General features: G+C 36.6%; 1 protein-coding gene across 1 annotated transcript in view; it reads left to right on the top strand.

Annotated features, from left to right (window-relative positions):
* USH2A (usherin) overlaps nucleotides 1-27,855 on the top strand; it is a 356,467-nt gene that overhangs the window by 123,778 nt on the left and 204,834 nt on the right. Inside the window, exons 22-29 of the mRNA XM_088531950.1 lie at nucleotides 3,740-3,866; nucleotides 4,274-4,375; nucleotides 5,865-6,053; nucleotides 6,558-6,688; nucleotides 10,886-11,159; nucleotides 14,540-14,743; nucleotides 14,870-14,950; nucleotides 17,232-17,417. Coding sequence (XP_088388076.1) covers nucleotides 3,740-3,866; nucleotides 4,274-4,375; nucleotides 5,865-6,053; nucleotides 6,558-6,688; nucleotides 10,886-11,159; nucleotides 14,540-14,743; nucleotides 14,870-14,950; nucleotides 17,232-17,417 — 1,294 coding nt within the window. The remainder of the gene's footprint in view (nucleotides 1-3,739; nucleotides 3,867-4,273; nucleotides 4,376-5,864; nucleotides 6,054-6,557; nucleotides 6,689-10,885; nucleotides 11,160-14,539; nucleotides 14,744-14,869; nucleotides 14,951-17,231; nucleotides 17,418-27,855) is intronic.

Below are 27,855 nucleotides of genomic sequence, written 5' to 3'. Positions count from 1 at the left end.
TTTTGGATGTCAGTATAGGAAATTCTCTACTACAGTGTGGAGTTCTTAGCTAGTGCCTAGTGTACGAATGTGCAATCATCACTTGGCCAAAAGATGGGAGAGGGCTCTCAATCTTGAGGTAGTGTCCTGTCCCAAGGGGAGGAAAGGGGTTCAGCCTGTCAAATGATCCAGAAGTTACGATGGAATCTTCCCTCTCTCCTCTTCTTCCTTAGTTCCTCTTCCTCCGTTCTTACCATCCCATTCTGCCTTCCTAGTTCTTACCCCATTCTGCCTTCCTAGTTCTTACCACCCCATTCTTGCTTCCTACCATATCCCTCCTCAGTTCACCTTTTGTATATTTTGTTTTATATTTAGGTGGAGCTTGAGTGATTCTAGTCATTTTTACTTTTGTTATTCATTGATTTAAAAAAGTCTTCTGAGTTAATCAAAAATCTAGAGAGCATTCTCAGTGAGGAGTGGTCATTCCTTGAAAGCGGGTAACTTCTCGGATGGGGTTGTGTATTGGTATTATAATGAGATTAGAAGGAGGAGAAGTTTGGGAAAAGTCTATCGGAAGGGACTGATCTGCCACCATTGTTGGCCCAGCACCAGACATCACACTATGTGGCCCATCAGCTGTGTGATACGACCAGGTGCCACCTCTGCAGCGAGTACAACTGAGCGTGGCCACGGTGTCTTCACTCCGCTCCACCCTCCATTCACTCATTGTGTGCACGGCACCATCAGATTATCCCCTCCGCAGGGAAGCCAACGAAGTATGGCCATGGTGTCTCCATTCTCCTCCTCTTTCCCTTTACTCTTATTAGTATGGGCTAGGAGGGCAGATTGTGTTGTCAAGGGAATTGTGGAGAAGTAGATTCCACACATACCAACCATCCTCGAAGTGGTAAGTATCTCTCACCTCAAGCAAGCCTCTACAATGCCATAGCTTCGGCTAGGCTCTATTTTTCTCTAAATTCCCCCTTCTCGAGCAATTCTCTCACACATCTGCCACTGTCAACTTTCTTTTTGTATGTTTATGGCTTGTGGGTTTTTTTGTCAATATCCCTGAAAACCTCCACAACAAAGTACCAAACTTTCAAAGAGCTGCAGAGAATTAACTTTATGATTACAAATAAAGGTTTTGTGCTATTTCTTTAAATCATTTTTCAGCATTTTGTCTTGAGACTTATCTTCTCCTGGAGCCAATATATTGCCATCGATATGTTAAAAGTAGTCTCTCACTTCCCCTAATAACGACTCTAGCAAAGATGGAAATAATCAGGGAAATAGTATCAAATAGATTCCAAAAAGCTTTAATAGTATTAAAAGGTGTGTATTTAGGGGTTTGGTAATCCACCATTAGCTTTGCTTCCTGAACTCTGCATTGGTTAAACACATGCAGCAATAGTGTTCCATGAACATGCAAAGTCAAAGCCATCATGCTTTTAATCCACTGCAGAATTGCACAGTCAAATCTAGCTACAGGTCCTTTGTGTTGTCTTTTTCCCAGTGGAGCACTGAATATTTCAGACAGTATGAAATAACTTTAACAGTAGAATTTTCAGGTTAATCCAGATTGAATTATTGGGACACACTTTTGAGGATAATATACCAGGATTCTTCTCAGAAGATAGAAGGAAGTTAATCTTTTTCTCCCTTTTTAGAAGATGATCCATTTCAGCAAAGGAGGAGGATCACCTGCTGAATTTTCCTGCTTTTCCTGCTGAAAGGTTTTGTGCAACAGCCAAAAGAATAGGCACAGCCTGAGAGTGAACTGTTACTTGTAGAAAAGTGGAGAGAACCGAGTTGTGAATCCCAACTGTACTTTGCTGTCTAGCACTAGCAAAACTCAGTATTTGTTCACTCACTGGTAGGAATTTGGACACTGGAGGAGTTTTACTTGCAGAAAAGTAGTTGCATTCAGGCAGGAGCACTGAGAATCTTTGAGAATCTGTATATTAGATGTTGCTAAGTATTTTCATGAGTGTAGACTTCAGCAAGGAGAGCCACCCAGATTCATATTTATTAACTTACTAGTGAGAGCTGCTGAAATATAAGACTTAATGAATGGCTCAGCAAATTAATCAATCAGATTTGGTTTCCAAGAGGTGATTTCAAACTGTATAATGCGCCATTTCACAAAGAGAAGCTTAAAAGTGATCACAGAGTCACTTGGGTAGTTCTGGTAAAATGTCTTATAGAGGCTTTTAATGTCTGAAACCTAAATATAGTCTTTTTTTTTTTTCCCCCTGAAATTAAGCACAGGTTAGCACATATGGTTATGTGGTCCCAGATTGAATTGGTTACAAATAAATGTGGTTTCTGATGTAGAAAACTATTAATGCTCTAGACTGTTGCCAAACATAATATGAAGAACCACTTATTCAGGCACCTGATCTTTAGAATGCAGCATCGTTTGTAACAATTTTAACGCTAACTAAGTACACTTTGATGAGACAGCATTTAATAAAATGCTCATTAATTTCATCATTAGCAAGGGTATGCTAAGAAGTAAGCCAGTTTCTTATGTCACGCCCAATTAGCATCCCATGCTAGTAATCCCATTAGTATTGTTGAATTCACTAATGGAAAAACTAATGGGCATGCTACCAGGGCACATTAATTGGGCATGACACCAGTTCTGGTTTTAATTATTAAACTGCGATAATGAAATGTGTGTTTGTAAAATATTAAAATGTTGAAATAGGAAAGAAGACAATAAAAAATAGTACATGAGGAAATGCATGTTGGTATGTAAGGGTATGTAGCTTTGTGGTGTTATCATGAGACAAAACTGCTGTACAAACTGCCTTGATACCAAGATGTTGGTTGCATGGTGTAGGAAATGTGGTAAATATTCATGGAAAATTATTTTTCCTGTAGACATATACACATCATATGTATTTTCATAGACAGGATGCACAGTGACAGTACCTAATTAAAAATACACCATGTGTTTATTAATCTGTATGCTGGCCATCAATTTCTAATAGATGCTCATCACGTTAAAAAGACTACTAAATTTCAATAGACCTTTTAATGGTACCTTTTAGGTACTGATATATATATTTTTCTCATATACATAATACTCAGTAGAAAGAGTACTGGAAAAGATTAAAGTTGGTCTTTTGAATGGTCTTATTTACTACTGCAAAGTAGCACACTAGACCATAGGTGTGGGGGAGTGGGAGGGCTGTTTTTTTTCTGAGGCCCATTTTAAGCCATATATCCAGTAAAAATACCCATTTTTTATAGGTCATGATCCTTGTGTTGTGTCTATGCAAAATAGTGTATCTCCATTCTGTAATTTCACAGGTCTATTTTGAGAGTTAGAATGAATCATGTTGAGTTGGTGCACAGTTCAAGTATGATACAGCGTTCTGAGGCGGTGCTACTGGAATTACTGGGCAGTACTTAGATAGGGACTTCGTTTAAATAAATAGATAACAAAAAAACTGAGTGACACAACCTCAGTAATCTTTCCTTCGTCCTCATGTTAATCAGTGGAACTAACTACACAGGGTTTTCTATTGTTAAGAGAAACTAAACTGTATCCTTGATCTCTCATTTATTATTTGAGAAGGTTAATTTAGTAGGGGAATTGGTCCTTAACATCATTCATTATTTTAGCATAAGTTAAAAAGAAGACTTATATCTTTGTTTGCAGATAATACATACCAAAGAGTGGTGGAGTAAAGTATAATTGTAATTCTTACCTTCAAAATAATCTAACTCTAATTCTTCTATTAATAAAAAGGGATCTGCAGTAGCAGTCACTCCAACTAATGATGGTGGAAAAGAGTACAATGATAACAGTTGGCACCAAATAATTGCTACAAGAATTCAGGCCCTGGGAAACATCACAGTGGATGGGCAGTACACAGGTAATCAATTCAGTTCCGTTTTATTATTTTGGTATAAGTCAGGGTGCTGCTTACTTGCCTTCACATCCAGTATTTTCATCCACACAGCTAAAAATAAATAAATAAAATCAGTATTTTCTGACAAAATCGCTGGTGTTTTTTTCAAGTATCTGAAGTATCTGTCCTCTGCGAATTGTTGATAATTTAATGCTAAGTGTGCAGAATTACATTATTTTGCACTTTTGTGCCTGTGATTGTATGATATTCTTTTGTAAAATACTACTGTAAATCTTTGTAAAGTATGTATGGGAAAGCATTAGGCTATGCACTGCATTAGTATCTTTTATTAATAAATGTCATTATTCTGTGATAGAATCAGAAATGTTTTGAAAGCATTGAACATAAAAATAACCATCTGTCTTGTTTAGGCTCTTCTTTTGCTACTAGTGGCAGTACCATCATTGGAGAGAACACCGGCGTTTTTGTTGGAGGACTTCCACAGGGCTTTACTATCTTAAGAAAAGACATAGGTGAGTATGCTGGTTTCTATAATATGATATACTTGAAATCCTAAACAGTGGATGTGTACTTCACTATATACTTTACCTTTCCATTCCTAAGGGTTCTGTTTATGCTTCATTGGGAGCATCAGCACAGTACTTAAATTACGTAACTATTTACATAATTTTTTGATCAAAAATGTCTCTGCAGTTTATTCAATTTTATCTTTAGCAATAAATTGAAATATATTTATAGACAATTTCATCAGTAGTAAATCAGTGTTATATCCAATAAGGTTTGTGTACATGTTAATGATTTTTATATACAGGGCTATAAACCTGCAAGCGAGTTGTTATGTGTAGAGTAGAATTATGGGTGTTGGAATTTGTTTGGAATTCTAGATTCCAAAATTCTTTTCTAAACATGCATTAAAAAAAAATGTTTATTAAGTTAAGCATAGGACCTGCAAATGCTGGCCTTTTTTCCAGTCCAATTTGGATCCATCAAGGATTCCTGTATTCTACAGCTGCATTTATGTGGAGCAGCATTGTAGCTGGCTTCCATAGAATAAATAAATGTATGACTTCATATGAAACGGTAGTTCATTTGCTAAGTGTATAAGCTATCAGCAGATAATGCAGAGTTAACTTTGTACAAAATCAGGATATAATCAGCTGTTGGTTCCCTCTCAGAGGCTTCATATGCAGACTTACACATTTTTTCAAATAAATTTGAAGGCAAAATTGTGAATTAAGTTTTCATTGCCACCCACTGGTAGCATGAAATCTAGTTGATTACTTGTTATGAGGTATGAGGTACACTAGATTACAATTTCTGCCTTCCCTTCTTTATTTTGGTTTTCTGAAAGCAAAAAAAAAGAATGCCTGAATTCTTCTAAAGCTTTGATTCATAAACTTATCCAGGGTGGATAGTCTTTTTTGAGGAAGAATTATGATCAAAAATTCAGCTGAATAAAAAAAAGTTATCAAAATAAGATTGATTATAATTACTATTCAAGATAAGGCATTCTATAAAACCTGCTTTATTTTTTTTTGTCCCCAACAGAGAAAAGGGCTTGTTTATCCAAATGGGGAAAGAAAATCTTTCTAGCGGACCTTCTAAGAGTATATTCATCTGCCCAGGCTTTTTCAACACTGTTTTTTCCCATTCAGCACATGCATAACTTTATTCACAATTTTTGATTTGTTTAAAGAACACTAACCTGAAGACCTGAATCTCCATAGAGCAGATTACTGTGATTTTAAGGCACCTTCATGGAAAAGCTCAAAAAAATTAATTCTGGCCAGCTAGGTAGCAGTAGCTGCTGCTCTTAATAACTAGACCCATACAGAAATCTGAATTTAGCTTAGAGATCATCTCTGTGAAGAGATTGGTGGATGGATATCAATACACACACGCGCATATATTAGAGGTAGACTGTGTATGGAACGTATGTATTCATCCCTATAGTTAGTTTCTGGTGATTTGTTTTCATAAATGATTTTACTTCTTTTGCAGGGATGAAGATGATAATCCAGAAAGGCTTTGTGGGATGTCTTAGTGACATGTTTTTGAAAAAAGTGCATACTCCCTATGAAAACTGGGAATCTTTAAAATGGCAGGATGCTGAAGAACAAAGCAATGTCTATCATATTTGGGAAGGATGCCCCGTTGTCCTCTCAGAAGGAGCACATTTTCTTGGCAAAGGTAGTTTGCTGTACTATGTACAGCGTGTATCTTGAAATTTAAAAAGTGATCATATCAAAAGCATTTCAGTGATCTGTTATTCAAAGAAGTTTTAGTTAAAAAAACCACATTATTTTCAAATGAATTAAAACTTGATTTCTGTCTGGAAGAGGAACGGGGCATTCACTGACAGGTGATCTGATTTAACTGCACACAGATGGGGTGTGTGTGTGTAAAAGATGAAGTCCCATTTCTGAAGAGACACAGATGTCCATAATGTGTCAATAATGCCAGGTCTCACATTGTGATGAATATTAGGACACTGCGTCAACTTGGATCGTTTCTGCACCTTATGAAAACACATAGTTTACAATGCTAAGTGATAACATTAAAAACCTTAATCTTGAGAAGTCTGAGTTTTTCATGTCAAAGTAGAAAGCAGCATGTAAGCTTTTGCTTTTGTTTTCTTATATCTATTTATGCAGGTACTTGACTAACTTATTTGTGTACTCCATTTCTTTCAAGGTTTCCTGAAACTGCATTCAGGTGTTTTCCAAGGTGGAATGGAATTTGAGATCTCTTTCAAATTTAGAACAGATCAACTGAATGGATTGCTTTTGTTTGTTTACAATGAAGATGGCCCAGATTATCTTGCTGTAAGTTTAAAATCAATATAAGTAACCCTATTTAGATATCATCTGTGGACTCTGCTTACTGATATATGTCCAGCATTTAAAGATATTTGTGTTCTACTTGTTTTGCTATTTCAAAGCACAGAAAGGTTAAAAAAAAAAAGATTCACAGAATAAGTTATATTTGTTAGTTATGTGATAAATAGGAAAAGCATCAATAATGAAAAGCAGAATTATTCTCTTGATTAGAAGAGATCAGAATATAGAACAAAAGACTAGCATGAAATGGTAGTTCATTAGTTTGGTTCATTCCCATGAAATGTAGACTTGCCCAGTTTATCCACTGATATCAAAAATAAAGCAATTCAGTTGTAAGTCAAGTAATTTAGTTTTGTCCAGTTACCTAACAAAGTCTTCTCCAGGTGATATACATATATGTTTTATATTAATACTTCATTTTCATTTGAAACGTAAGAGTTGTCATAGAGTTTAAAATGAGTAGTCCAGTTTAATTCCATCCCACCTCACTCAGTCACATCTCCATCGCTATTTTCCCAGTACTGTGGAGTAGACTACACAAATCCTGCCCTAGACAAATTGGTGAGATATGCCTGCAAACTTCATTTTTAATGAAAGTTATTTTGTCTGTAAAATAAGATTATTTTATGTTCAGAAATGTCTCCTTTCCATGATTTCTTTAAGGTTGAATATGTTTGTTGCAGCTTTTCAAACTTTTTAAGCTGTTCAGGTCTGTGACTAAACTACTAGCTTTTGTTTTTCTACAGTTCATTTCAATTGAGGAAATGAATGGTATCCAGGCAATTCATGAACAAATGTACACTTAAATATGTCTTCTCGTATTTGCTTCATTTGTGATAAAATTCATTTTATTTCCCTTTTAATTTGGAAACTTTTGACGTATCTCTAATATTTGTATTGCCAAAAGCTTTTCAAATGTCCTTTATTATTTCCAGAATTGTTGTCATAACAAAGCAAAGATAAGATGTATCCATAAGATGTATCCATAAGATGTATCCAATACATGTGTACATATACACATGTATTAGTTGGATGGCTCTGGAATTTGTCATTTTTCTTCCTGCAAGGATTTTAAATGCAGTTAGACTATCATTACTGTTGCTTAGTAGGTCAACTGTGGTTACTATTTGTGCCGGCTGCAAGGTGTTATGAAGGCTTGAATTGAGAGTAATCTCACTTTGTTAGTTGATCCAAGCAATCATTTACAACATCAGGAAATTGCTTGTTCTCTTGTGATATTTAATGAGTTTATTTGAAGGCAGTGGAAATATCTCGTTGTTATTATTTTACTACCTTACCCTCTCCCCACCCACTTTTCTCAAAAAATGATAATTAGCCTTTTTTTTTCTCTTCATTTTTTTAATGGCTTGATATAATTGATTCTTTCCAATTACATTTGGGGCTCTTATCTCCAGATTCTGGAGATTTTTGAGGATATTGTTGTTCTCTGTGATCTAATCTGTATTGTTTTGTATCAAAATGGTACAGTATTTTAGAAATGTATTTATTATAATGTGTGTGTTTCACTAATGGCTCTTGGGTCAATGCTTGTTTTATTACATGGCCTTATATCTAATTTCTTTTCTCTTTAAACTTATGATCTTAAATATATATTTTTCTTCATTTCGGAAGGACTAAACTATAATTTACTCAATGTTTATTTTTTATGTTACCATCTCTTCCAAGAGATGTATTTCCTGGATATTCTAGTTCTTCTAGACCTGTTTTCTTCCTCCATTTCAAGCAGCCTTAGTCCAGAAATTGTAATGAATTTTAATAGCAGCAGTCTTGCTAATTTCATGCTATTGCTCTAGTTTTGCCCCAAAGTAATAAGCAGGATCATAGGCTGACACACACTGCTGTCCCAGGCTGAAAAGATCTGAGTTTGTGTAATTTGCAGCCTGGATGGGAAGGGACAAGTGCGAAGGGACAAGTTATTCACAGGGATGAGCATAAGGCATATTCTCTTCCTAGGAGTCTTGTGGTTTTGTGGCCCTTGTTTCCTTTCTCTTGCACTGTGAAAGGCTAACAGAAATAGGAGAAAAACCTTCTGACTAAAAAGGAGAAAGGGGACATATTAAATTGAAAGTGCTGTTAAAGCACAAAGTAATTGGACAAAACAACTTGTCAATTCTGTATTTGTTACGTTATTTTTCTTAGTGCTTGTCCCAACCCTAAGTTAAAAAGTTTTTTCTTGCTGTTCTCCTCACCTCAACATCTTACTAACCTTAAGATGAGGAATTTTAGAGAGCACCAGTACACGCATGCTTTTCCAATGCTTGCACCTCTGGGCTCTGCACAGACATAATGATGACAGGTTTTTCTGCACACTTCAACTCACAAAAAAAAGGTTAATAGTGAAAATGAGGTGTGTAGCCTGCCCAGCGTGAGCCATGATGTCTTTGTTAGGGGCTTTGCTCAGGAGATGCTTTCACTGACATAGTATTAGAAGCTGATATAGATTAAAAGGCAACTGTACTTTTAACCAGTAAGCTGGAAATATGCTCAGGTTTGGAGTTTTGTTATAACCTTTCTACACTGATTTTACATTGTCTCTTTGTCAGGAGAGATGGTGCCTAACTTGTTTGGCAAAAGAAAACATTTCTTTTGTGCATATATGGCTTATGGATCTTTGTGCATATATGGCTTATCCTCATATCACCCAAGGGAAAATTAACAATCAAGCTTTTCTGAAGTAGTTCCAGAGTTTATCCAAAACAGTGAATTAAGTTGATGTTTTCCTGAACCTCTGCTCAGTACCAGGGAGAACATGCTAGGTGTATGCAGAACTTTTTATATTCATCACACAGAATAATTCCAACCGAATAGTTCTCTATCTCTGGATGCACTTGGGCATTTTAAACGTCAGAGCAGGTCATCACAAATAGCACAGGCATCATTCTCTGTCTGCTTCAGGACTATGCCAAGATGAGTAAGTGGGAAGGCTGTGCCCCAGCGTGCCCCTGTGTCAAGCACCGTGCCCTCTCTCCAGCTGTGAGGTCGCATGCCAGGTTTGGCTGACGGGCTGGCATGTTGCTGCAGTCATGATTCGACTCGAGAAGCTGAAACGCTGCCTTCCCACCAGCCTGGGCTTCTGATGGCAACACAGTTTGATCTGTGTTAATCCTTATTGCATGAATTTAGAAACGGCAACTTTCCCAATGGACTGCTTTTCCAAGCTATGCTCCTCCGAACTGATCTATCCCTCACTTGTATTTTAATAATTTACCAAAGACTATTAACTCAAGGAAACAGAAAAAAATGTGGTTCCAAAACAAATTCTGGCCTTATCATAAACAGACTGAGTTCTTCATTCAGTTGGGGTCACTGTTAAGAAAATGCAATCAGACTACAAATGCAGTGATATTCATACTCTCCATAACAAATATGACAGGTTGTGATACTAGGGCTCAGCATTTATATTAAGCTCATAACTCATATTATACTTAATAAAGTTTTTGGCATGGAAATAGAAGTATCTTTTTGTGAGCTTATCCAATTTTTCAATCACAAGTTCATCCTCTAAATGCTGAGTGTTCTCAACTTGCTAATTTATAAATTTGCCACTCCCAGGCAGTGTGTTCCATTCAGTTAGCATAGAGTCTAACAGTAAAGCACTTGGAAACTTCTGCAGCAGAAATTTCAGTAAAATGTATTTCTACTTTAGAAAATTAGCATATTAATCGCAGAAAATGCATGCAAAAACAATCATTTTCTTACAAGATTTAGAAGAATAACGATGAATCAATACATGCTGAAAAAAATTGAAATTGAGTTCACCAGCAAATAAAAAAGAGCTTAATCAAGTCTGACATTTCATTTCCTTGCTATCTCGTTACATTCTTCCAAAAATAAATGAATTGGTAGATAAAATACTGTTTTTTTTTTGTTTTCAAAAAAGGGAAAACAATCCTGGTTCATGGACTTTTATTTTTGCTTAGTTTACATTATTGCTGAAGTGAATTCTCAAAAAAATTAGGAATAGTTTCCTACATTCTGAATTAACTGATACACTGTATTGAACATATGTAAACAATTTTGTTATTTTATCCCAAAGATAAAATTGCATTTTAATTGCATTAAAATTGCATTTTAATTTTTGTTTTTAATATCTACAGTGTGTTCAACCTTAATTGCTCTGTGTAATGTCTTTTTCAAAATCTTCTCTTTTAAAATATATAGATTGAGCTGAAGAGTGGAATATTAAGCATTTTGTTAAAAACGGGCATCGTCTTTACACAGCTGGATCTCTGGTTAGGACTGTTTTATTGTGATGGAAAGTGGAAGGAAGCAACTGTGAAAAAGGAAGGCTCTGTGATTTCAGCAAGTATGAATGAACTGAGAGAACAGACACTGGAACCTCGGGTTCAGAAGCTGGATGTAAACTCCCCTGTCTACATGGGAGGAATCCCGCCTGAAATTCAGAATGCCTATAAAGAACTGGGATTAGAACAAGGTAAGATAGCACCAAAAGGAGGCCATAGTTGGCAAAAACTTGTCATCCACAAGGCTACTGGTGGACACCAAGCTGCTGGTAGCGTAAATTAATGAATATGTAACACTCATCAAGCCTAGCAGAGAAGTAAATTTGTCCTTCCACCCATTGTTGCTTTCTGAACTATGATCTCTACCTAATCTAGCTAAATTTACTGCCGATCCTTTCGCAATATTATAAAAGTTCTTCCAACCTAGTTATATCTGAAGTAGTCTGACTCAGAAGAGTGGAACCGGAGAGTGACAAATAGTAACCTGCGATGCACAACCAGCAGAGCTCAAATCTTCCTCATAGAAAGTCAGTTTGGATAACTTGTCTCACAAAATTCTACTCGCGTTAGTCCTGTTACTCTCATCTGAAAAAGAAGACAGGCAAATGCAAATAGCTTAAATCACTGTAATGAAGCTGGATGTTGCCATGTATAACAGTTGTTGAAATCCAGCATTACTTATTGAAACATCCAGCCAGTATAAAATTCTAAATTGGGTTTTGGCTCTATTACCTAATGTCTTTTGTATTACCAGGAGGAGAGGAGACATTCATGTTTTAAGGCATCACTGTGACCTTTCTGTTCTGGTCTGATTTCTGCAGAAAAAGAGACAAATATTAGTTACAGCCTGCTACTAATGGCCTCCACCAACTGTATGAAAAGTAGTCAGACAGGTGTCTATAGAACTAATCCTATTTAGAGTTTGGAGGGGTTTTTTGTTACTTATGAAGTTATTGATCAGTCATGATGTATTTTTCAGATACTATAGACAAATAAGTAAAAGTCAGTAAGTGATTAGTGGGAGATTTAGTAAGTGATTTTGAATGCATGTTGATGTGGGCAGGGAAGCTATGCAGAGCTGCATTGAAACTGTGAGGTTGCAGTTACAGAATGGCTTAAATCAAAGCACTACTATTCACAGCTCAAAAATACTATTTTAAGCATTCTTCTGGATGTAGCTATCACATATATTATAAACTTCCTCCAGGTTGTGTGTGAATAATTTTTATGGCCTAGAAGAGCTAGCCCGTCATATCCTGTCAGTTCTGCCTCTTAGCAGATGGTGAAGGCTTGTGGGTAGAGGCATTCTTGACTCCTGCAGCTAAGAGATCTGTGAACAAAGAATCTAGGGCAAAACAGTGTCTAAAGTGAATATCTGAAGTGCGTGTTCAGGAACAGCAGCAAAGCATTATTATTTTCCACCAAGCCTCCTCAAAACCCTGCAAAATAAGATGGCAGCTGTGTGGATGTATATTCAGAACTTCTGAAAATAGAATCCGTTTTGTGTGTTCCTGAATGTAGATTTAAATGAGCAAGTATGAGCATCCACATATGAAAATTTTGGTTTAAGTGCCTATTTTTAACTTATGTCTGACCTTATCATGCTCGCAAATGTAGCCTGTCAGTTTCTATCAGTGTGACCAATCAGAATGAGAGCAGTAACGGGAACATTAGCCAAAAAAGGCAGTTAGATTGAAACAGTATGTAAAGTATAGAAACTTTAGAAATGCATGTTAGCTTTGGTTTCCTTTAATGTCACTCACTTTGAAATAAGTTTGTGTTACAAACTTGTTTTAGTTATAATCATTTAAAAGAAGTCTGCAATATCCATTTTATATGAATTTTTATTTCATTTTTGTGTACTTTATACAGCTCCCTAAAAACATGCAGGTTTGAAACTTATTTTTGTTTAGGAATATACTTATGTATTGGTATAATAATGGAATATGGAGACTTTCCCAGGTTAATAAATACTTACCAAAGATTTTCTCAGTAAATGGCTGCCTGCTAGCCAATTTTGAATAAACGAGTATTGTTTTTATCACAGCAAAAAATGAGGATAAATTTTATTCTTCTCCTACCCCATCCCACCCCCATATCATTTGCTATGAATCTTAAGAAATTTCAGCAAGAGCCTGTGGACTTTTGGGTGACTCACTGCATACAGTCCTGAGTGGCTGAGATGGGGATGAGCTGCTGGGAGTGTCTGCGAGAATTTTTACTGTCATTGCTTATACAGCAACTCTCTGACCATAGAAAAAGAACTAGCTACTTGGCTAGCATCAGTCAGACGTCTTCAAAGGTGATGAATGCATCTAAAAACATTGAAAAAGAAGTAATGGATTAAAATAAGCTATGATAATATGCATTTCAATTGCAAATTAAACAACTGTTCATTCTGTCTAATGACAGTATGAAGATGCTTGGGCAAACGGGATTAATTCTTTCCTCTGCTACAGACTACCTGAAAAGAAGAACAAGTTGCTGTGGAGTAGGAGTTGTACTTAAATTAGGATGTGTCCATTTGATGGAGTAGTATCTCTAAATTCCCAGCATAGCAGGGTGAGAGAAGGTGTTCCAGAGGATGGATCAGGATGGGTGTCCTCCTGCAGTGCCCTTTCTTCTATCCGTGAACGATGTATGAATGTTGGGCTCTCAGCTCGGGTGGCTGAGCAGGGTTACTGGTCTACTAAGCTACTGGTCTAGCTAAGGTGTAAATATGGTATCTTCACAAAGCTGGGAAAGAGCATTGGTCTCTAAGAGACTGATGTTTAATTTATGAATTGATTAAATTTATAAATTCTTGGGTGAATGGAACTCTTGGTTAATGTTTGGTTTTATGTCAACCATTATCTGTGCACTTTACTCACATCTGAGAATTATTTCTATTAATTTTATATAAGTTTAGTAATTTCTTTGTAAATGAAATCATAGCAATATATAGCAATTTGAACAACCTCACCCTAAAATTTTTGTTATGGTGTTTCTATCGTAAATAAGTAAACATTTATGTTATATTGATAATAATTTTACACACATTCACACACACAAAATGAGGTGGTTAACTTTTTTTTTTCAATAAATGAATAGTTTGGAGTTATGTTTATGCAAAACATTTACAAACAATATACCAGATTATTATGACAGATTTTCCAATTAGAATAATCTGATTTTCTGTATAGTCTCTATATATTTTTCTCAATTTGAAAAAAAAAGTGTATTATAACAAAATATGAACAAGTGATGAAGTAGAGAAAATTGATATCCAAATTTGGAGTCACTTTTATGGTAATAATTTTAAAAGCAGAGATGAAAGACAAAACAAAGATTTTTCCTCATGGATTGGAATTCGTAATGATGAAAATGTAGTTCACTAAGGCAGCAAATCAACACCAGAATGGCAGGAATATCTACCAGCTTAGTGTAGAATGGGGGGAGGAAATTTTCATGTTGTTAACATTTGCACATTAGAGTCTTTAATGCTGAAAATGTAGAATTGAAAGGAACAAAAATGATTGTTAATTAATGACTGAAGCTCTTTATGTGATACTAATCCCTTACTGTTTGCTAGGTTTCGGTGGTTGCATGAAGGATGTTAAATTTACACGAGGTGCTGTCGTTAACTTGGCATCTGTGTCCAGCAGTGCTGTCAGAGTCAATCTGGACGGATGCCTATCAACTGACAGTGCTGTTAACTGCAGGGGAAATGACTCCATCCTAGTATACCGAGGAAAAGAGCAGAGTGTTTATGAGAACGGTCTGCAACCATTTACAGGTAACACGTTGGTTCTTCAGCGAAATACTACACTTTTATTTCATTCTGTATTAATGTGTTACCGTCTTCAGTGTCTCATTTTCTTTTATTTTTCTCCCCTTTTATTTTTCTCTGTGTTGTTTTAAGAATACCTTTATAGGGTGGTTGCCTTAAATGAAGGAGGATCAGTATCTAGTGAATGGACCCGTGTTCGTACAAGAGAAACAGGTAAATGTAGTTTAAGCTTATCCAACCTGAGGTTGGAGAAAATCCCACCGGGACAATTTTGAGTAGTGTAAGTTGGGTAGCATTTCTAAGAGATAGAAAAATGCTTGATGATTTGGCTAAGTAACATACTAGTGTCTTATTTCAGCTATAAAGTGTTCAGATAAATGTTTTCCAAACTATTCAAAGGCAATTTCCACCTATATAATATATTATGTAACTGTACAAGAGCAAAATTAAACTCTGTGATCCAAGCAGAACATGTGTACGACTAGGTATTTTGATACATACACATCAAAGCTCTAATCACGTTATATGAACCTGTAAATCTGTGTGCATTTTATATGCACATTTTCCTACATATAACTTGATATAAAATCAAGTGTAGAGAAAGGAGTGACTGGGATAGCAGGAGCAGGCTGTGGAAGATGAGAGTCAATGTAGCTGGTAGTGAGAAGAGAATTTAATGCAAATTTTTCTTTCCATGCCTGCACATGGGTATGCTGCTGAAAGTGGAGAAAGCAAGGAGAGGCTGGTCTCTTTGCAAATAGCCCATAGACTATGTGGGAAAATATAGTAATATTGAAAGCAGAATGTAGCTTGTGAAGAGTGTTTCAAAGGAGGAGCATAATACCTGCTGAGCCTCAAAGATCAACTTTCTCGTCAATCTTATGAAGCAAATTTAATGGATGTTTCTTTTTCTGTCCAGTGTTTTTGCAAACCTTGTTGACCCAGCAAGTTTTTGAAGATTTACAGTTCTACACATTTTATTTATCCAACTTTTCCTCTTCTGTAAATTGAGCCCTAATTGCATTCCCTCAATGCAGAGAAATATTCTGATGCAAGTTATTCAGTGTATGATCTTTCCAATTACATGGCATTTTAAGAAAAGTTTCCATATTTGCTCTTAAAAAGAGAACGCCTGCATAAATATTTGACTTGCAAATGCATTCTTATACAGCTCAGTGTTGCTATTTTGCATACCACCCAGAAGAGAGCAAATAGTTGATATGAAAATATACATCTATTTGACCACAGTAAGTTCTACCATAAATTTATATTTGCAAACTGACCACAGCATTGAAAACCTACATGCTCCCAAGGGCTGGCAAATAACTACACTATTTAATTATTTTTGAGTTGGTTTTGTTGTGTCCCTTATGAGAAGACCATCTGCTATACAGTACCATGCCTTCCCCTGTGCTACGCTTCACAACTAATAAAATCAATATATTACTGCAGTAACTGGGCTTTCCTGGAGTATCACATCCTTACTTTGAAGGAGAATTGCAACTTTCTGGTATATTTATACTTTTCATTCTGGTGCTTTTACAAGAAAAGCAATTGCATTCATATTTAGTGAAGCTAAATTAAAAAAAATAAAAAAAAAGGTTATCTGCTTGTGAGAAAAGCAAGTGATCTTCATCGGCAGGGCTCATGAGTCCACATGCATTTACAGCAAAGTCATCATCCATCATCCTGCCATAGTGTTCCTTGGGCCTTTCCCATGCATCCCTTGTGCAGTCATCTGTGATGAAGTTGTTACTGGCCAGACCTTTGCTTGGTATAGCAATAGCTAATAAATAAAGGTTATGGGAAATGGGATGATCTCTTTTATTAGTGACTGTATGCATATATGAGCTTGACTTTCCAGTTCTTTCAAACATCTTCATTTTCCCTTTTCTGTAATGTGAAATGAAGTAAGAGATTTTGCAAAAAGGCCTTACAAGTCTCTGTTTTGACCTGAGACAGCTGTGCTGCATTGTAGAAATATGAAAATAAATAAGCATGTTTAAAATTTTAGAAGCCTTTGAATTTTGTAAATAAAAATTCTCATTTTTTTAACCAAAGTTTCATTTCTGTGGTATGTTTGTGGCTGAGATATCCAAGAGAGGTGTCAAACCTTTCTGTGTTGCGGCACTGTCTTGTTTCATTCAGTTGCATCATTATAATGCCTAAACTTGTTAGCCACATGCAATCCACCTCCTCTTTTTATGAGTGATGCTTAGATATGTTTGATACGTTAAATGTTTTTGGAAAGCCTCAACAAGACAAGAAAGAATGTTATGTAGATGGAGTTTGGATGGTTTTGAAATATAGCTTAAACTGAATAGCTCAAGATGTGCAGTCATATTAAATCAATGCTGAAAAGTTACAACTCTAATAAATTGTATTTATGCTAATGGTTGAGTCTGATTTACTGCAGCCATTAAAAGTGAAGAATAGGGGCAATAGTCTCCTCAGAACTGCCATATTCCCTATTTTCTATTTTATCCTTCCACAGTTCCACAAAATGTGCCAACTCCCTCAAGAGTTCACAGTATAAATGGTTACAGCATTGAGGTCACCTGGGACAAACCTGCTGGGGTCATAGGTGTAATTGAGAAGTACATTTTGAAAGCATATGAAGAGGATGGTCCCAGTGTACCCATCACTAGCACAGAGCTTGCTGACACCGGTATGCTCACAGGTAAGTGTTGTTGAGTACAATTTTTAGGCGCATCTAATAAAACGAGATACTTTACTGCCTTTGTTGACCTATAAAGTATTATTGAGTTGTACGGAGCTTTTCTATTTTCGTGTATACACAGAATATATAATATTTAGATGAAAGTATTTGATGTCAGCATCTACATACTTACCTCAGTACTGACTTCAAAGAACACTGGAAATTAAGCTAAAAGTCAAATACTCAAAATTAGGGTTTTGTTAACTATTTCTTTTCCAGTCTGCTGAGGAATTTGGAATATGTTTGTTCTATTTGGTTTTTGCCTAGCATAAGTAATTTTTTTTTCTTACGCTTTTTAGATCCAGTTCACCTAAGTGAACTCTGAAGTTGGGTCCCCTAATATGGGTCCCATACTATTTGCTCTTTTAGTCAATGCACTTGATGAACCTTAAGCATATAAACTTTACTGATTTAAGTAGAAACCAGTATTCATTTGTGTTAATCAAATCCTTTGCTTGATGACACTGGAATGTGAAAGTAAGTTATTACTGAAAGAAAAGCTTTGGGGGCTTGGGGATGTGGCGGGGCATTGTCATTATTGAACTATGCCCGGTGATTGGAGGCATTAGGAACCACTGAAATTGAGAGGTATTTTTTGGAGTCTGCTTCTTTTTACCGGTAGGAGGTGAGTGTTTTTAGGAAGAGGTTCTAGACACTGCTACAACATACAGAAGTTCTTAGGGTTTTTTTACTGTCAGGACAGTTTTCATCTGGCTTTCTGTTCTCTGTCAACAGACTCCCTTTTCTTGCTACTACACAATTGCTATGGGAAGAGAACACATTACACATAACAGTCTGAATTATGAAACATGATAACTAAAGGGGACAATACTTTTAAAAAAATCTTATTTTTATTATATCAAAGTATAACCAATGGATTTATGTACTCTCCAAATTTAATTTTAATTCATCTTAATTTAAAAAGTGCAAATGACATAATGCTCAAGGCTGTTGGCTTGGTTTGGCTCAGCTTTAGGCAATGTAACAATCTCAGAATGTGCCTTCACCCTCAGGCAGTTTTATTACTGCTGCTTTCCTAAAACCTATCAATAAGTGCTAGCAACTTTGCACAAATATATGCATTTTTGTGTTGTTACTTTGCCATAATGTATGTGTGCATCTTCAACATTTTATTTTCTAGATTTTTGAACTCTCTTGTATATTTGAGAAATGTGCTTAGTGCACCAAACCTGCATGGGGCTTTTTTTTTTTTTTTACACTATGTTTGCTCTGATGAGTACTCTTTATCTATGCTGTAAAGCAATGCAAATTGTATTAGTAGAAATTATAGAAATTAAAGACCATATTAGAAGCATATGAATTAGCATATCCACAGCTGATGTCCAGAATCAAAACTTTATTTTTGTTGGTCTCATGCCATGACTCTTTATGAGGGCTATGAAAAAGTCTCCACCAAGCTGGACAAGGAAGAGGTATTTGCAGATAGCTTTTGTGAGGCAGAAAAATGAGACATTTCTTTACACTAAAAGGAAACAGAAAGTGAATCACAGATCTTTAGTGTGTTATAGTGGATGCCTGCTGAAGGCTGCAAAATAAAATGACCCTGAGAACGTCAGAATGACTGTATTAGTTTTGACCAAAGGATTATTTCAACCGCTTTCCTCTCTGACAGTGCCCAACTGGAGATGCTTTGGAACAAAATATAAGAAGGTGTATTATGTGTAGAATAAGTTTTTCCTTTTAGTACAATTTCAGTTGATAGTTTATGGAATCCTGAGCTGAAAGTTGCATATGGACCATCTGCATAATGGTCTGTGATAGGGTTGTCTTTCCTTTTTTTTAATCCCTTTATGCTTCTGGCACGTGAAGCATACTATGGCAAGAAGTTTTTCCAGTTTTGCGAATGTGGAAATAGTTTTCCTTTTGTTGTTTTTCAGTTTATGCCAGATAGTTTAGTTGTGCATTGCCCAATTTCTGCATTTTATGAAATACATAATTCAGGTTATTATGCTGAGGTCATAGTTAAGCTAAATTAAAAGTGTTTCTGTTAAATCATTGATCTTGAAATGATTTTGCCTTCAGCGCGTTGACTTCAGTACAACCTACACAGATGGACCCATCTGTGGACATTGGGAACAATTCCCTACAAATGTGCGTGTTGTTACGGAGAAGTGGAAAGTGGTAAATCAATACTGATTTTTGAAGGCAGTCAGAGGTTGCCCTTATGAGCAGATTGGCAATGTGTACAAGATGAGCACACAAGTTTACACACTGGGGACTGGGAACAGGATTCCTACTACAGCACCTGAGAGCCTGTATGCCCAAGCACGCCAGCCAGGTTAGGGCACTGTCATGCAGGTTTGGACAGAGGCTGGACAGCAACGCAATGTGGTGTGGGAGGGCGGTAAGGAGTGGTTTTGTCATGTAGCATAAATATGGCAATTTCGATTTTGCTGCTGGTAACATAGTGGATAAGAGAGGCAATACATAGCCATGAATACAAACTTCTCTATGCCATGCTATATAAAATGGAATTTATCTGCAAATATTTGTGTTTAATTCATGAATGCAGTGACTCTTATGTGATCCTAAAAGAAAATTAAAAGTGAAAAGTGAATACTATCAATGGCTAGATTGTTAGAAATTGAAATAATTCTACTTTATTTTCCCTATTTATTCTCTTATTAATTGTGCTCCATTTGTCATGGATAGTTAGAGTATTGCTTATCAATTTCACTTTTATCAATTTTGAGAAAGTTTTAGTTTTAGTCAAACAAACTTTATATTTGGAGATCAGAAGTAGGTTATTAAGCCTCATAAGCCTCATAAACAATTATAAGCAATAGCGTTGGAGCTGGAAAGTCTTTTTCTCAAAACAGACTATTACCACTCTTGCACAATACAAGGGTATACAGGTCTTAGAATGTATTCAGCTTCATCAGGATGTGAAATGGGTCAGAATGGAAAATGCTATAATATCATGACATGATTTGGTGGTTGGAGACTCTGAAGTCAGATTATTGTATTGCATTTTGGGATCTTCTGCAGTGCAAGCAGGTAAGAAATGCTTAAAACTTGGCATTGCTGTGAGGAATTATTTTTCCTATTAATTTGTTAACAGAAAGAGACTGTAAATCCTGTAACTGTAAACACCCTTAAAGAATATTTGAAATACTGCTGATGGAGTAGGGATCACTGATTAATCCTTCATTACCTCTAATGGCCTATGGTCCAGAAAGGCTAGGAATGAAGCTGTATTTAAATGTCTAATTTAACATACAGCATATTTACTCACTGTGGACAAAATATGTGAAAGCACTTGGAAGACCTTCCTCTCCCCTTTAATTGGATAGTATTTATTTTTCTCCCCAGCCCCCTTCCCTTCTGCAGCTAAGGAAAGGGCTGCATACCTCTTTTATTTCTTGGTGTAAAAGTCCTTGTACATTCAAAGAAACCAATCTTTGTAACTTCTAGCGAACCAAAACCTTTCAAATATTGTCAATGTGATAGCAAGTATGTTCTTGTGGCTTAACCAATATTGTTCTGAGAGTGATCAGTATCAATTCATTTTCAAGCCCCTCTACACTGTCAGACTCTTATGTAACTGATTGCTGAGATGTTTTACTTAATATTCATTTCTGTGCTTTCCTCCTCACTGGCATGTGGGGTAAATGCCACTAGCTTTGCTTTGAAGTTAAACCTTGGGTATCTTTCCATTCTCTCCTTAAATTTCCTTCCCTGATAGCCTAGACTACACTTAAGCAGCTGCTAGCAAATTTATTTAAGGGCACTGACATTCCCCTTTATCTTATTTTTTCCTCATGCCTTTTTATACCCGTCTGTTGTGTGTTGTTTTATGCTTAGACTATAAATTCTTTTGAACGATTGCCATGATCTGTTCTGTGCAGTAAGGTCCTAAGTCATAACTGGAGCATGGTAACAAAAAAGTGTTAACAGCATCACCCATTCCCCAAGAGCCTGTTCTGTGTGTCTCAAATTCAAAACATCCTGTTGCACCTCTATCAAGGTAAAGTAGCTAAATATTTAAAGTAAAAAAATAAATATTTAAGGTAAAGCGGGTTTTTAATTGAGCATAATCATGCAGTCTCAAATGCTTGCTTCTGGCTCTTCAGAAACAAAAATCCTTCAAAATCTCATCTTTGTCATCTTCAAAATCACAAATATTTTAATTTTTTAAAAAAATTTAACCTTCCTCCTAGGAAAGAATATTCAGTACTTCTCCAGTAATTCATCATCTTTTTCATATGTCCTGTGGAATGGTCCTTTATTTCAGTGGTTCCTGATACGGTTGGCTGCAAGCTGCCTTCTGTGCCTAAGCAGGGAAGGCTGCTTTCGGAAGATGATCACAACATTTTGCTTTGTGAGTCAATCTCTGTGTCTGAGCTTATGCAAAGATTTAGTGTGCATTCTGCTCAGCCGCTTCACTGTTGGCCTTTCAATAAACAGAGGGGGAAACGGTTTAGGCTTCAGTCTTGTTTAATGTTTCTTAGTAAGTTTTACTATTGGAAGATTAATCTAGCAAGGTGATCATGTCTTATCAATTAGTTCTCACAAGGCACACAAACACTTCACAGTGTGATACACAAAATAGCTCATGAGAAAATTCTTCACTAAGTGAGATCTTAGAAAATCTTAACTTCTCTTTGTGTTCGTCTTGTTTGGACCAATGGTTCCTTGCTCCAGCTCAGCCTTCAGATAAAAGTAAGCTTTTGTATTTATCTATCCACACAAAAATGCTTCTATTATCAAATCCTTATGGTAATATTTTATGTTTCAAATCATTCTCATCATAGAATTCAGGAGATTCACAGCAAATTTTAGCAGCTCCCAATTACAGACAACAAAGAAAACTAGTGGCAGCTGCAAATAGTAATTAATTAAAATATTCTTCAAAAGAATTTAGAAATGTTTGGTACTCCTAAAACACTTCTCTTTAGTACCATTCCTGTAGCTCATCCTGCCTGCTGCAGGCCATTACTGCAGTAGCCAGGTGTTGGTGATGTGGCTGCACATGTGATAATGTGAAAACTGTTGTCACTGGTTTTCCTTCCAAATGTCCATGATCGCTGTTCCAGCCTTCCCTTGACATGTGTTTATAATTACTTTTCACCTTTTAGTCTTTTATGCTCTGCAGATGAATATCTCAGGAAAAGTTAATTTAATGATTTAATATGGTTAATCAAAGTGGTTAGCATACGCCTCGGCTTTGAAAGTGCTGTAGCTAGGGCTGCTCTCAGAAGAGAAAATTAAGCCTCCTGCCTGTGACTGATAGGTCTGGGCTTGCCCTCTGGGACTGCAGAGCGAAGGAGAGCTCTGCTAGAGTGGCAAATGCCTCCGAGAACCAGGTGGGAGCAGCTCTGTCGAATTGAGATGAGGAGGGAGGCCACGGTGAGGGCTGGTGTGAGCCGTCCAGATGGGCTGCACCTGACGCATAAACCTGCCTGTCCCAGCCCCAGCCCCAGTGAGAGGGTCCGGGTCATTGCAGGTGTGGGCCCACACGGTGCCGCCCCCCAGCGCTGGGGTGGGCGACCGGAGCAAGGGGGTGACAGCAGCGAGGCCTAGTGATCATCTGCCGGTGAAAGGAAGGCAACAAGCGAAGCCTGAGGTCACTCTGGGAAACGCAAACAACATTGGGGTCCTGTTTGTCCACAGTTTACTGCAGATTTGGTCTGTCGCTCTGAGCCTCTGCTCACACCTCTGTTCGCTTCTGCTATGAAATATAGGGCAGCCTATAGATCTGTCTGTGCCCCCAAAGCTTCTACAAATCAGCAACTGGTGTTTGAGTTCTAACTTGATTGAGTTCAGACCTAAATGAAACTTGTTTACACTCCAGTTCTGTTGTATGAATTTATTCATATCAAATGTAAATTCTCTGATTAAGTAAACCTGAACACTTCATCAAAATTGCATCAACCTTTAGTTACATACCAATATTCTTATTAATAAAAAAGAAATCAATTTCTGCTACTTAAGGCAGCCAGGGAGGTGTTCTGTGTTATGAGGAATGTAACAGCCCTCCTTGAAGTACTGCAACACGAACTGCACCTTCAAGGCCAGTGGTGCTTGTGCATGGTTGCTTACGGAAATTTTCTGTTTGAAAAGACATTTTCTCACCTGGAGAGATCCAGTAACCAGACTACATCCAGTGTTTTTTTGTTTTTTGTTTTTCTTATGAGCCAAGGAGTTGCAACAAGTGCCTTCTTATTCAGTAATTCTTCAAAATTTTATGACTCATACTGTGCTTATGGTAGAAGATGCTTTAAGAATGCAGATGTATGTGACAGATTGATATGCACAGCATTTCAGTCCAGGAATGCATATGCAGAAGACACATGTACTTAAACAGTTTTTACTACAATCTGTTGAAAACACAAAGTCCGTTGAGGACTTCCTTTTCTGGTCAGTGAACTGTGATTAAGTGTAGGTTAGCAATGATGCATCTCGACACACAAGTGACTTTGTTAGACAGATGCTGCATGACCTCAGGCATTCAAGTTGGCTATATGCAGCCTTTGAATTTGGGGGAAGGGGAGAGTTGGTAACGTTCGTAACTGCTTAGACAAGAGTTAAGACATCTCTATAATATCAAACATTGCAGCATGCGTACTGCAGAACAGGCCTTTATAAGGTGGAGGAATAGAGAGGAAACAGTGAAAAAATCTGGCAAAGAAATGATCTTTCAAGTTCCTTTGCAAAAAGTACTTTCATCTCATGGAACAAATAGTAGTTTTGTGGTTAGTTCTGCTGCTGGCATTGGAAATCTTAACTTTCAGTAGTAATCCTGGTAGGGTTGAATTCTCAGGCTGTGGGAGAAAGAAGTGCCTAATTATGATTAAAATTAGCTAAATTTAACCTTTTATAATGCTGATTAACTTTTCAAAATTCTATTCTTCTACTATCCTAGCTGAATACTATTTTTTTTGCGGGTGAGGAAAAGAACTTTAATATTCGCGTTGCAGCTATAAGAGTAAATAGCTTTTTATGCGAGCTGTGTGTATGGGTGAGCAGGTTTTGATTTGTTTCTATGGGAAGGCTCCTTTAATAAATGTGTTTTAAAAACACACCTCGATTTATATTTTTGGGTGCAATTCATTATGCAGAATAAAAGCTGTATCAGTTATCACTGTGTGTGTTTTCATCTCTGGAGACCTGGTGGTGCTTTGAAGCAACTTCTGGGAAAAAGACAGGACAGAAGCTTGGGAAAGAGAAGCAACTATTTTCATGAAGTTCCTTTAGATAGATAAGGAAATTACTCAAATAACACCATTCATTGCCTTGCAATATGCTTAAAAATATTTGTGAACAGGTTATTAACCTGCACACATTAGGGTAAAACTTTTTTTTTCCTCAGCGACAAATACTATTTTCCACTCAAAATCTGCCAGAGTATTAGACTCTGGCTGAACTATCCAGAAGTATGAGACCTCTCTTTTAGATACACTGAAGAAAATGATTTTTGTTTTATGGACAAATGAATGGTAAAAGGTGTATATTTAATCCTTTTTTGTATACTAATGCATAAGCATTAGTATGATGAATAGATTGGAAGTACAGCTCTGCAACTAGCTCTGTCAACCCATCCATTTTACCACCAAGTCATTGTTGACTCTTCTCCACCAATGTTTTTATCCCTTATCCACAGGAATAAGCCTGGTGTTTTCACTAGTTGGAAACGACTCTAAAACTTTAAATATTACAAGTAATTAAAGATCATTTCAATAAAATGTAGAAAATTAAATACTAGCTTTGCATATAGAGAGGGTTTAATGTTCTAGGTGTGATTCCAGATCACTCTTTTAGACTGTTAACTTTACATTCAAATTTAACAAATGACATTATTCAGTTTCATGGGGTCACTGTGTCAAAATGTCTGTGTTAGAACTTAAATTTATTTCCAAAGGTTCTTTAAGTGGGCAGATAGGAGTGGTGTGTTAGGATGATTTACAATCTCTTATTCCCCATGCAGATTTTAAGGTTTGCAATGTGGTCTATAATATAAATTTTAAGTCTAGATGGATTCAGCTACTCTGTAGTGGCATATTGAATGAATAGGACCCCCATCCCAAGTATGGAAGGCTGACTCTACTCTTAGATATTCATGTGTCCTTCTATTTCTGTCTCCTAATCCAATCAACAATTTATCTACCTCTTACCTGTTAACTATAGTAGAATATATGCACATGTGGCTGAACTGTGCTCCATTATCATCCTTTCTTGGAAAGCCTTATGGCCTCTTATCAGGTCATCAGTTATCGGGTATAGACAAGAGATGCCAATCTGAGGGAGTAAGAATTTTTTTTTTTAAATGTTGGTGGTCTTGATTGGCTCATAGGGCTTTTTTATGGCAAAATTTATTTTGCTGTGCAATAAATCAATGCACGTACATCAGTGATGATCTTTGCTATGGGACTGCTGACTTTGTACTCTAGATAGTCAGGCTCTGAGTGTAAATTTCACTGACTGACTAAAAGTGCAGAGGAAATGAGTGGGTAATGAGAGCAGAGCAGCCAGTTCTTTAATTGAATTAAAAGCCGGTTGACACCAATGCAGACACCTGTCCAATTACAGACAGGCCAAGGTGTTTACCATTGCTGTACAAGCGATTTGAAGATGACAGAAATCTTTCCGCCCACAGATTAACATAATGAAGGAGAACAGATTACAGTGGATGCTGGCCAAACAGATAGGTTGGCAGCTGAGAAAAAAGTAGTTTGCTGAAGTATGTAAATAAAATCTGTGCACTTTCTCTTGCCTACCTATGCAGCACATCTCTTTCTTTGTTGAGAAAAAATCATGCGGACTATGTGTGTGTGTGTGTGTGTGTGAATGAAAGACGTTAATTATGAAATAAACAAAGTATATTTGCAGTTGCCGCCTTTGCTGAATATTTTTATTTGTTTATTTATTTATTGCAAAAGATACCTGATTTTTCAAAAGGATTTTATTCCGTTAACATTCTCACAAACCTACTGGATAACAGTAGAAAGCCTATTCCATTGCAGATGCATCATGTAAAAATCTGTGTCAAAAGTAAAAAGCGCAGTCTAGCAGCCCAACTCAAAACCCTCCCCTGCTATGGGCATCTTTCTGGGTATGTACTGCCGTGACTCCCAATGCCTGAAGCCACTGGTGACCCCACTAAATATCTTCCATGAGAGCATTAAGGAGCATTAATTCACTGCTTCATGAGAAAAGAAGCCTAGAAGTGCTAAATGCACAAATAAAACTAAATTGCATCCTGAAGCCCAGTAGAGTGAATAGGGAGATAGAATTTATACTATACCATGCCTCTCTCAACCAAGAGCTTGAAAATGTCATAGTTAGAGGGTTCTGTTTCTGCAAGGGTTGATTTGCTAAAGGCAACTCAAATAACACCTTTTGTACTTTCCCATATTTAACCCTTTATGATCAAGAAATAAATAAGAAATAAATGTTTTGTGTATACAAAGTCTTAAGGCTTAAGTAGATTCCAGTAATCCTGTTTTACAGGGATCCTAACACTTTGAAATATCGTTGTTTTCTATTTTATGCCTATTCAATGCCCTTAATATTTGCCTTCTGCCCCAAAAGTTTATAGGGAAGTTTGCTTGGGTATTGTCTGACACAGCCTTCTTAATCCAGCCTCCATTATTTACATTAACTTGTAAGACAGTAGTACAACTTTCTAGTGTTAACAGAGGATTTGCAAAATCAAAAACTTTGCTACAGAAAGTTGATTCTGATAAGCATTTTTACTTCAGCCCAACTACAGTCTAGTGACCATTACATCTTTGAATTTTCCTACACGTGAAGAGATAGTCGGAAGTGGCAATGTCCCCTTTCCAAGAGGACACAGACACTACTAATTCAGTCAACAGTAACCTCGCTTTCTATGTGAATACACTTACTAGTAAACACATGGAAAAATATTTGGATTTGCTTTAATTGTTCGTCCTGCTCAGAAAAATAATATAATAATGCCACATCAAATTCTCAAGACATTTTTTGTGGATTATGAGGGGAAAAAGATTTCTGCTTAAAGTGAACAGTGTGTTGCATTCTGGCTAGTAATTTATTGAAAAGTGGACTGCTGTGGACTGCTTTCCTCTTTGTGTTCTGAAGGATTTTGCGCTATAGTTCTACTAAGGGAGATTTGGCCAAAAATTATGGTTCTTTAAGGTGCCAGTTTTTCCAAAGCTCTTTATGCAATAACACAGTATTGTGGCATTCCAGTTTATGACAGTTCTTAAATAACGTAGTTTGCACCATAAATATATACATATATATTTAATTGAATAATCCATTGATTTTACTAAAAGCCGTATAGTAGAGGTGAGAACATGGCTCAAAATGAAATTTGAAATGAATTGACCTTCTTTTAAATTACCTCTGCTTTTTCATTCTATATTATCTGTATTGTAGGTTCTTGTCCAACTTA

Source organism: Tinamus guttatus, unplaced genomic scaffold (assembly GCF_059628265.1).
Source record: "Tinamus guttatus ecotype Peru unplaced genomic scaffold, ASM5962826v1 Tinamus_guttatus_pri_ptg000033l, whole genome shotgun sequence".
Classification (NCBI taxonomy): Eukaryota; Metazoa; Chordata; class Aves; order Tinamiformes; family Tinamidae; genus Tinamus; species Tinamus guttatus.
The sequence above is the reverse complement of the archived record's forward strand: the minus strand, read 5'-3'. Positions and strand labels throughout refer to the sequence as shown.